The sequence below is a fragment of the Panthera pardus genome, unplaced genomic scaffold (genome assembly GCF_024362965.1).
Source record: "Panthera pardus isolate Hobbes unplaced genomic scaffold, ASM2436296v1 HiC_scaffold_3, whole genome shotgun sequence".
Lineage (NCBI taxonomy): Eukaryota > Metazoa > Chordata > Mammalia > Carnivora > Felidae > Panthera > Panthera pardus.
In genome coordinates this window covers 45,055,801-45,064,859 of record NW_026526876.1, presented here as the reverse complement: position 1 = coordinate 45,064,859, position 9,059 = coordinate 45,055,801, and the positions used below count along the sequence as shown (strand labels likewise).

General features: G+C 51.7%; 1 protein-coding gene and 1 long non-coding RNA gene across 2 annotated transcripts; one reads left to right on the top strand and one right to left on the bottom strand.

Moving 5' to 3' along the window:
- Positions 1-2,034: 2,034 nt before the first annotated feature.
- Positions 2,035-6,171, bottom strand: LOC109247221 (uncharacterized). The gene is made up of 2 exons (XR_002071637.2): positions 5,958-6,171; positions 2,035-2,756 (listed from the first exon to the last, which is right to left on the bottom strand). It is a non-coding gene; the product is annotated as an uncharacterized LOC109247221 (long non-coding RNA).
- CCDC182 (coiled-coil domain containing 182) lies at positions 5,078-5,961 on the top strand. Its single transcript, XM_019415666.2, has one exon. It carries the CDS (start codon positions 5,147-5,149, stop codon positions 5,606-5,608), a length of 462 nt encoding a protein of 153 aa, XP_019271211.2. The 5' UTR covers positions 5,078-5,146; the 3' UTR covers positions 5,609-5,961.
- Positions 6,172-9,059: the final 2,888 nt, after the last annotated feature.

The following is a 9,059-nucleotide window of genomic DNA, read 5'->3' as shown; positions in this document are numbered from 1 at the left end:
CCATGGGCAGTGTCTGAGGGCCAGCTGGCTGGTGGGCTGTGGGTGAGTCCGACTCTTGCAGACACACAGCCCCGTGGACACTCCTTATCAGTGTCAAATTATGACAAATGGCGATGGGTAACAGTTGCTGGGTGGCAGCTGCCACGTCTCAGAGGGAAGCAGGTATTTTTAGCACTGTGCCTTGGGGCTCTGGCTCCAGGTTAATTAATCATGGTGAACAGCCCTGAGTTTGGTTCTTGATCCTGGTCCCTGCCCCCATCCCAGCTTTGTCCCCATTCCTCAGACTGGAATACCAGCTCCCAGGCTGGAAGGCGCACACAGCCCACCCTCGATAGCCCTCACGCTGCATGGGGATACACTGGGGATACCACCCTATATGTCCCCACAGTGGGGGCCTTCCTTTCTCCTCCTCATTGTGCCCACTCACCTGGGCCTCTTAAGTTCCTCCAGCCCGTTCCTGCCTCAACGCCTTTCCACCCGTGCTTCCATTTTGACCATCCCTGGCAGGCATTCTCCCCGTCCTGCCTCACCCCACGTGCCCTCCCTCACAAAAGCCCTCCCTGAGCGCCCCCGCCCCAGGCCCTCTGTCACTTTGCCCTGTTTACTTCCTTCGGAGCACTTAGCACCAGCCCAAATCACCTTATTTATTGATTGCTTCACTTTATTGTCTGTCTCCTTCCATTGAAATGCCAGTGACTTGAGAACAGGGGTCTTCTCTATCTTATTTGTTGGCTTAGTGTACGTAGGACAGGTACTCAGCGAATGTCCCCGAATACGCGCCCAGGTGGCTGGATGAGTGGAAGGCTGGCCAGGTGGATGGCCACAGGGAAGAGCCTCTATGGGATTTTATGATCCACTGTGTTAAGATTATTATTCTCGGTAGGAGCGCATCTGGGGAGACACTGGCTGTGTAGCCCACATCCTCACCCAGGCCAGCAGCCACCAAGGGAGGCATAGGCCCAGGGAATTCTGGGAAAAGAATATTCTAGATAGGACCAACCGCTGTTCTCTCTGCTATAGAAATGTCCAACCACATGCTCTTTGGTATTTGTGAGAGATTGCTCTAATTCTGTTTTCTTTTTTTCATATTTTTTTTCTTGGGGTGGGGACAGATAGACCAGTTTTCAGGAACTCCTAGAACACTGTTTCTCCATTTTACCTGAAAGCTGACATGAGTAGTTCATTTGGGGGAATTATGCATGGTCCTTTCTCTGTTTTCTCTTCAGAAGTTGTATGTAAAAAACTTTTTTCTATAAATTTTTTTTAATGTTTATTTTTGAGAGAGAGCGAGAGAGAAAGAGAGCGAGCAGGGAAGGGGCAGAGAGAGAGGGAGAGGGACACAGAAACCAAAGCAGGCCCCAAGCTCTGAGCCATCAGCACAGAGCCTGACGCGGAGCTTGAACTCACAAACCGTGAGATCATGACCTGAGTTGAAGTCGGAGTCTTCACTGACTGAGCCACCCAGGTGCCCCTCACTGTTTTCTCTTCAAATATAAGCATTCTCTGTGGAAGCCACAGTTGGTCACCTATCTTCCCCATCCCACTGGGGAACAGAACCCCAATGTAGTCCTTGTATTGGGACACCCGTGCTTCAGGGAGGCCAGGCTCAGCCCCCACCCAGCAGGGGACCCGTGATTAGTCTGAGCCATCTGCAAGCACTCCATTCCCCAGCCAATGCTTGGGTTAGAAACAGGGCTGTGAATGTGACCCTAGCTGATGACTAATGGGGATGTGAGGAGCTTCAGAGGGTTCCCTCACTTTGAAGGGCGTACATGAAGGAGTGCACCTGTGTCGTGTCCCTTTTCCCAGTCTTCAAAAGGATCCAGGTTTAGGGGCATCTGGGTGGTTCGGTCGGCTGGACGGCCAACTCTCGATTGTGGCTCAGGGCACAACCTCACAGTTTGTGAGTTCTAGCCCCACATCGGGCTCTGCGCTAACAGTGAAAAGCCTGCTCTGGATTCTCTCTCTCCCTGTCTCTTCTCTGTTTATGCGCATGCATGCTCTTTCTCAAAAGAAATAAATAAACATGAAAAAAAGAGAGAATCGAGTTTATTTCACACGCAGAGGCAGAGGCATGGGGTGGGGACACATGGCAGAGGCTGGGGAAGGCTGATGGTCCATGAGATTTCCACTCTCAAGAGGCGGGCAGGGCCCAGCAGGAATGTGCTCTGACCCCGTGGTGCCCAACCCTGGACCTCTTGAAACACGCCCACTCCTGAGCCCCTACGCATTTGGGTTGTCTTATTCTCAGGGGATGGGTCTCTGTGGGGCTGATACCCCACCTGCCTGTCCTCCATTATTCTGAGACTTGGGAGCCTATGAACTGCAACAGACCAGGGGCAGGGAAACCCTCCTGACAGTGGTCAAGAAATGCCTTCCAGGAGATGCTAGAAGCCCTTGCCCTTGACATCTTGAAGGGAGCAGATAGATTTGCCTTCTTCCTTTCGTCTGACTGGAAGGAAACTCGTGAGGAAGGCACAGGCCTAGACCTTCGGGGAGGAGAACATTCAGAGCGTATGCACATCGACTCGTCCCTGCTGAGGATGCTCCGAAGGTTCAGGAGGCCACCAAGCCTGGGGTCTTCATTTGTCCTCAACCTCTGCTGAGGCTCATGTGAAGCAGTCCTCCCTGGTCGGTGCTGAGAAGCAATGAACTGAAAGCTCATTATAAAGCACCAGGGAAATCGAGAAATTGCCATGTCTTCTTAACTTTTGCTACTTTTCGTTCGTAGTTCTGGTTAGGGCTTCCACCATTCCCTGTGGGAGACAAAGATAAAGAGGCAGAGAATCAAAATCAGAGAGAGAGAGAGACAGGCACAAACAGGAAAAAAAAAAAAAAAAACCAAACCAGTAAAAAAATAACAAAAACAAGAAGACACACGTTCTTCCTTTTTTCTGATTACAAAAATTTTCATTGAGAACCTACTATGTGCCCGACCTGTGCACACACGCCTAATGAATACACCACAAGAGAGCAGCCTGTTTTTATCTCCCCAGCCCCCAGCTGGATTTTAGGTAGGGGAATAAAAGCATGCTGTTCCTGCGCAGGCCAGTAGGTGCCGCCATATCAGAGGGAAAGCTAGGGGAGTCGTGGGATTCCAAGGCCACCTCTGAACATAAATCCCATTTCATCTAGTTTTCTGAGTGCCATTATGTGCAGGGCACCAGGCGGGACATTTGAGGGTGTGTAGGATGAGAAATGCACGCTCCCGGTCCTCAGGGAATTCAGGGTGCCATTGGAGGCTGGAAGGACAAAGTCCTAGGTCACAAAAAAAGGGAGAAGGTGGTAAATGCCTCAGGACTGGCTTAAAGGAAAGGGCTGTGTGCCTCTGAGAACCAAAGACTGCAGAGGAGCACTTACTCACACTATCCCAGAGGGAACAGGCTCAGAGAAGGGAGGCAGGTGATTGCCCTGTGGTCACCCAGCAGTTTCAGACTCTGATCTCCTGACTGCTAACGATACGGTGCTCTTTTCACCAAATATTCTGTCTCAATAATTGTAGCTGCTGCCCTATCCTGAGGTCCAAAATTCTACCCTAGTGTAGCCATAAACCTCCCTGCAAAATGCCCTCTCCGGCACCTACGTCTTGGGGATGGCAGCCACCCCCAACATGGGTCCTGTGGTGCTCATGAGAGCTGACAGTGTGCACCTCTACCCAGCGAGATCGTGTTGGTAGCTGGAAAGCAGCCATCGTGGGAGTAGTCACACCATTGGCAACAGTTGTAAATCGGAGCCTCCCCTCCACTACCCCTCTGCCCAGGGAGCTGCACACTACTGAAGTGTATCCCTACTTTGTAGATAAGAAAAATGAGGTTCAGGGAAGTGAGGTCATCTGCCAAAGAGACACAGCTTATAGGTGGTGGCCCGCCAGAGGTCTGGCGGGTTCTAGGGTGCTCAGAGATGATAACGTCAAGAGGACCCAAAGCCACTTGGATGCGGAGGGGTCTAGTCTGATCCCTGGTTTCTCGTGTGGGTGCTACCCCATGGTGGTGTCATTAACTTGATGGCAGCCGAGCTTTGGACAGATTGGATCTGAGGCACGCTGCTGGAGACATGTTCTGACTTGGAGGCCAGGAGAGAAGTCTGGGAAAGACATCAAGATACACAGGATGGAGTCTGTTCTTGACCAAACTGGCACATGCTAGTTAGGAGCATTTTCCCTTCTTATAGGATTCAGGTAAGACGTGTGAGATTCACCCTTCTGTATGCGTTTTCTCATCTGTGTCAACGTTTCAGGCATCATCCGGCAGCGCAGGGAGTGGGGCCCCCCGGACTCTTCTCACACTTGTTCCCTGGTAAGCACTCAATAAGCACTTGTCAAATAAATGAATGAGTGACCCGATTTCACCCTGCACATAACTGAATCAGCACTGCTGTGGACCACACATCAAAACCTCTTAAGTACATGCCTCACAACTTTTAAGATTATCTAGAATTCTGGCATCGTTATAGCAGTATGGATTTGGGATCGGAAATTACTTTTTCTTTCTTTCTTTCTTTCTTTCTTTCTATTTATTTATTTTTAGCATTTTAGAGGTAGAAGTGGGCATATTTCTTACAACGTCTTTCTGGAATTTACTGTGCCATTGAGACCTGGAAGGACAAGGTGCTAGGTCAGAAAAAGAGGGTGAAGGTAGTGAGTGCCTCAGGAGAGGTTTAAAGGCAGGGCTGTGCAGATCTGAGAACCTTGGCGATGTCAGAGAAGCCGGTTTCCCTGCGAGGTACTGAAGTCCAGAGACCGATGTGTGGGAGGGAGAGAACCCATACCTGGCAGCCCCCCGGGGCCTGGCCTGGTCTGCCTGGCTCTGGCCTGTTTACTGCCCTGCTCTGGGCCTCGGTTTGTCCCTCGGGTACACGGAGAGATCGAGCTCAGGTTTTGGAAGGGTGATTGAAGAGTTGATGAAAATCCATGTAACAGGAAGACAATTTGGGTAGACGAGCAGACAAAGCCCTGGATAACCAACCAAGGAAGCTACAATATGCAAATGAATGGATCGTGGCTCTCCTCCTGGTTGGCTGGAGAGGCCCCGATGTCACAATGCATGGGGTTTCTCCACTCCAAATGATTGTGTCTCTAGCCCCCCAAAATTCCCTGACCAGACGGGTCTCTTAGCTCCCTCTCTTTGTCCCCACGGGAAGAGAGACCATGGAACCACTCTATCGGGCTGGGTCCATCCTCATGAAGGTGAACACTTTACAAGGGAAGAAGATGGTGGAGAGCGGCCTCCAGTCCGGAGACTTTTCCCTCCCTCAGTCGTGGCCTTCCTGCTTCCCGCCGCCAGCGGATCTGGAGATCCTGCAGCAGAAGGTGGCCGGGGTGCAGCGGGAGCTGGCGGACTTCAAGAAGGAGGCGCTGCAGGCCATCCGTGACCTGGAGGTCGCCTTCTGCGAGCTGAACGCGGCGCTGGCGCAGCAGGAGGAGCAGGCGGCCCGGGTGAAGCAGCGGCTCAGGGAGGAGGAGGACCGCGGCGTCGTGCGGAATAAGGTCCTCACCTTCCTGCTGCCCCGCGAGAAGCAGCTCCGGGAGCACTGCAGGCGGCTGGAGCGCATGCTGCTGGGCTCCAACCGCGACGCGCTGGCCAGTCCCAGGAAGATCCAGGCAAACTGAGGCCTCCTTGCGGCCGAGCGGCCAAGTGGAAGATTTTTTTTTCTTTTTTTTTTTTTTAATGGAGGGGCCAACCTAACTCCCTCTCCATTTGCTACCCTTTCCCCATTCCCATTGCTTTCCTTCCACCTCAATAACACCTTGCTGAGAGGCGAAAAGACCCCAGTATGTTCTTTAGGTGAAGCTCCCGTTCGCCCAGCATCACAGGAGGCACCCAATCCTCAGTCTTTCAGACACCTGTAACTTTCACCGTTAACTGTTTTCCTGTTTGTCATGGTAATATTGCTCAAATGTATAACATGATTTTTTTTTTTTTTTAATCTTCTTAAACCGATGTGTTGAACAGATTTACCTTTCTTTTAATGACTCAAGGCTCTCCTGGTCGTTACTTGCTGCATGGTCTACCGAGTGGGGTGGATCGTTCTCCCGTGCACTGATTGGCCTCCGATTACTTTTGTAGTTCTTATCCTCGTCCAGTGGGCTCTTCTGCCCGCTTTCCTCGTTAGACTGCCATAACTCGCTTTTCTTTGCTGCCTGTGCCCACCTGTCCCTCCTCTGCGCTTCCTCTGCCGTCTGGCCAATCAGATCGACAGAGCTTATTGGGCTCAAATGGGCGGGGTCCTAAGGGCTTAGTGCGCAGATGCACAAAGACGTGCTAAGACTCCACCCCCACGAAGTGGGTTATAAAGCAGTGCCGCTGGCTTTCACATTTGACCCACGGAGCAAGAATTGTTAAGGCCCCCCGGGCGCGTGTCAGGCGGTGTGCGCACCCCACCCCACCTACTTCTACAGGCACCCTTGGAAGCAAGTGTCACTTCCCCACTGTGCACAGGGGGAGGCGGAGCTCAGGAAGGGGAGTCCTTCACCCCAGGTCTCCATGCTAGCAAGGGGCAGGACTACAGTTCACCTCCTGTCGTCCGTGGCAGTCATCATCCCGCTCCCCTTTGGAACCACATCAGGCTCTTCATGAACCTGTTCTGGAGGATCCAGATTGTCACAGAGGTGACGTGGGGGTCCCTTAGCTGTCACCGTGCCTTTCGTTTCCAATGAGACTTTGTTTCAGTGAGTCACATAGGTTCTCTCTGGTCCCGCCCCCCCCCCCCCAAATGCTGCCATGCAATGGGGATTCTCCCCTATGCAGCGGAAGCCGGGTGCCTGGAGGCCAGAGTCAGCACCTGAGCGCAGCCAGGCCACTGTCCTCCTGGCTTGAGGCCCTGTCTGTCCTCCTGTGTCATAAAATCTCTCCCAACAAGATTTGCACATCTGCAACCCCCACTGCTGGATGGTCCATCTGTCACCGTCCACCCTGAAGGGCTGTACCCCTATTTTAGCTTCAGGCCGTTTCTCCCTTGGAAGGTTTAGCTGAAGTAATAATAATGTAAATACTACAAATAACGTAATGTAATAAAGTAAATAATAATGTAAATAATGTAAAAGCTACTGCCACTAGCTTACAGTTATCAAGAATATGATGTATTCCAGGCACCAGGCTGGGCCCTTTGAAGGCAAGTACTAACTATAACCTTCACTTTGGGATTCTGAGGAAACCGAAGCTCACAGAGGAGAAGTAGGCCAAGGTCACACAGCTGATTAGTGGTAGAGCTGAGATCTGAGCCTGGGGACATCTAACTTCAGAGGCTGTATTCATTTTTTTTTTTTAATGTTTTTAATAGTTATTTTTTTGAGACAGAGAGAGACAGAGCATGAGTGGGGGAGGGGCAGAGAGAAAAGGGAGACACAGAATCCAAAGCAGGCACCTGGCTCCGAGCTGTCAGCACAGAGCCCCATGTGGGGCTCGAACTCTCGAACCGTGAGATCATGACCCGAGCTGAAGTTGGACGCTTAATTGTTTGAGCCACCCAAGTGCCCCAAGGCTGTGCTCATTTTAAACAATTTGTAGTATATGAGGAGCTTTATGTGCTAAGGACTTGCTTCTTAAGTAGATGAAATGGGCATACTGAACTTGGTGAGGTGAGCTCTGTTTTGTGTGTGTGTGTGGGGGGGGCGACTCCTATGCCTTTAAATCTTCTGAGGGACGGCTGTTTGGGGGTGCGTACAAATGTATCTGAGAAGGACTTGATTGGCCAAATATAAGAAGAGTTTAAAAAATCAACTGCTGGGTCACCTGGCTGGCTCAGTCAGTAGAGTATGGGGCTCTTGATCTCTGGGTCGTGAGTCCAAGCCCCACACTGGGCGTAGAACCCACTTAAACAAAATCCACTGTTTTGTACAAGAAAACTGGCCCCGATGCTAACTCATGTGGAAAAGGTTTGCGTTTACTGCAGGTTCAGTGTGTTAATCGGGCTGCTCAGAAACGACGGCGTTCGTGTGAATTCTGAGAAGAGATGGGGAGATGCTGTCCTGTGATGGCACCCCCAAGTCCACGCGTGGAAGGCTCTGTGCTTAGTTCTGGCCCAGCACTTTTCAGAGGGTCCTGGGCAGCCTGGAGTGTGCAAGGCAGGGAATCCCTAGGAGGGGGCATGGTAAAGGGCCTGGGGACCTGGGTGGCAGATGTTTGAGGGGGACCTGGTCATGACCTTCTCAACGCTAGGTGTGGGGTTTGTGGAAGCTAATCAAGGTCACCCCTCTTTTCTCTGCCTCCATCAGGAACCAGTTGAGGGATTGACACAGGAGCACGGGCGAATGGAGACAGAATCACTTCTATCACTTTTTTTTTTTACTGATAAAGCTGATGGAGAAAGTGGTTTGGGGTCTGTGAGCCACATGGGCTTGCTAGGACCTCATCCCTGAACATGATGCTGCCTCCGAGCACAGGTGCTGGCAGGGACGGACAGCTGCTTGTGTGTGTGTCACTGTGTGACCTCTCCACAGAGGGACAGCTGGAGAGAGAGGGAGGGCTGAGCTGTCCAAAGCCACCAATTGGAAAGTCCCCGCCTTTCCTGGGGAGAGGAGTCAGGGAGGGGAAGAGCCCAGGAACGCCACTTGAGTGGTAGTCTTTCTGTAATGAAAGAGGAATGGGGAGTAAGGGTGCCCTCCAACTAGTAAGAGAAGGGTTGGAATGGAAAGTTCTCTGGGACAGTACTAGCCACCAAAGATAGATGCTAGTCTGAAGCTAGCTGGTTTCAGTCCCACATAAGAAAAAAACCACATTGGGTGCTGTTTGTGTGCCTGTGCAGTAAAGGGTGTCTCAGCAGGTGCGGGATGTTGAAATCTCTCATGTTAAAAGAAAGGTCTGGCCCCTGACCGGCTCCTGGCAGATAACCTCTAAGTCCTTGCAATATGCTGTCTGATAAGACTGTCTTTGTTTATCTGGGGCCTTGGGCCGAGTCAGATAGTTCACGCTAGCAAGATGATCCATGGCGGGGCCGCTGGGCCAGGCTGTATCAGCTTGACCTCTGGAGGGGCTAGAGACTCAGTGAGGTCAGCCATGGAGGTGCTCCGGGCCAGGTGATAAACCACCAGTAAAGACCCTGGGCACCAAGACTGGGGTGAA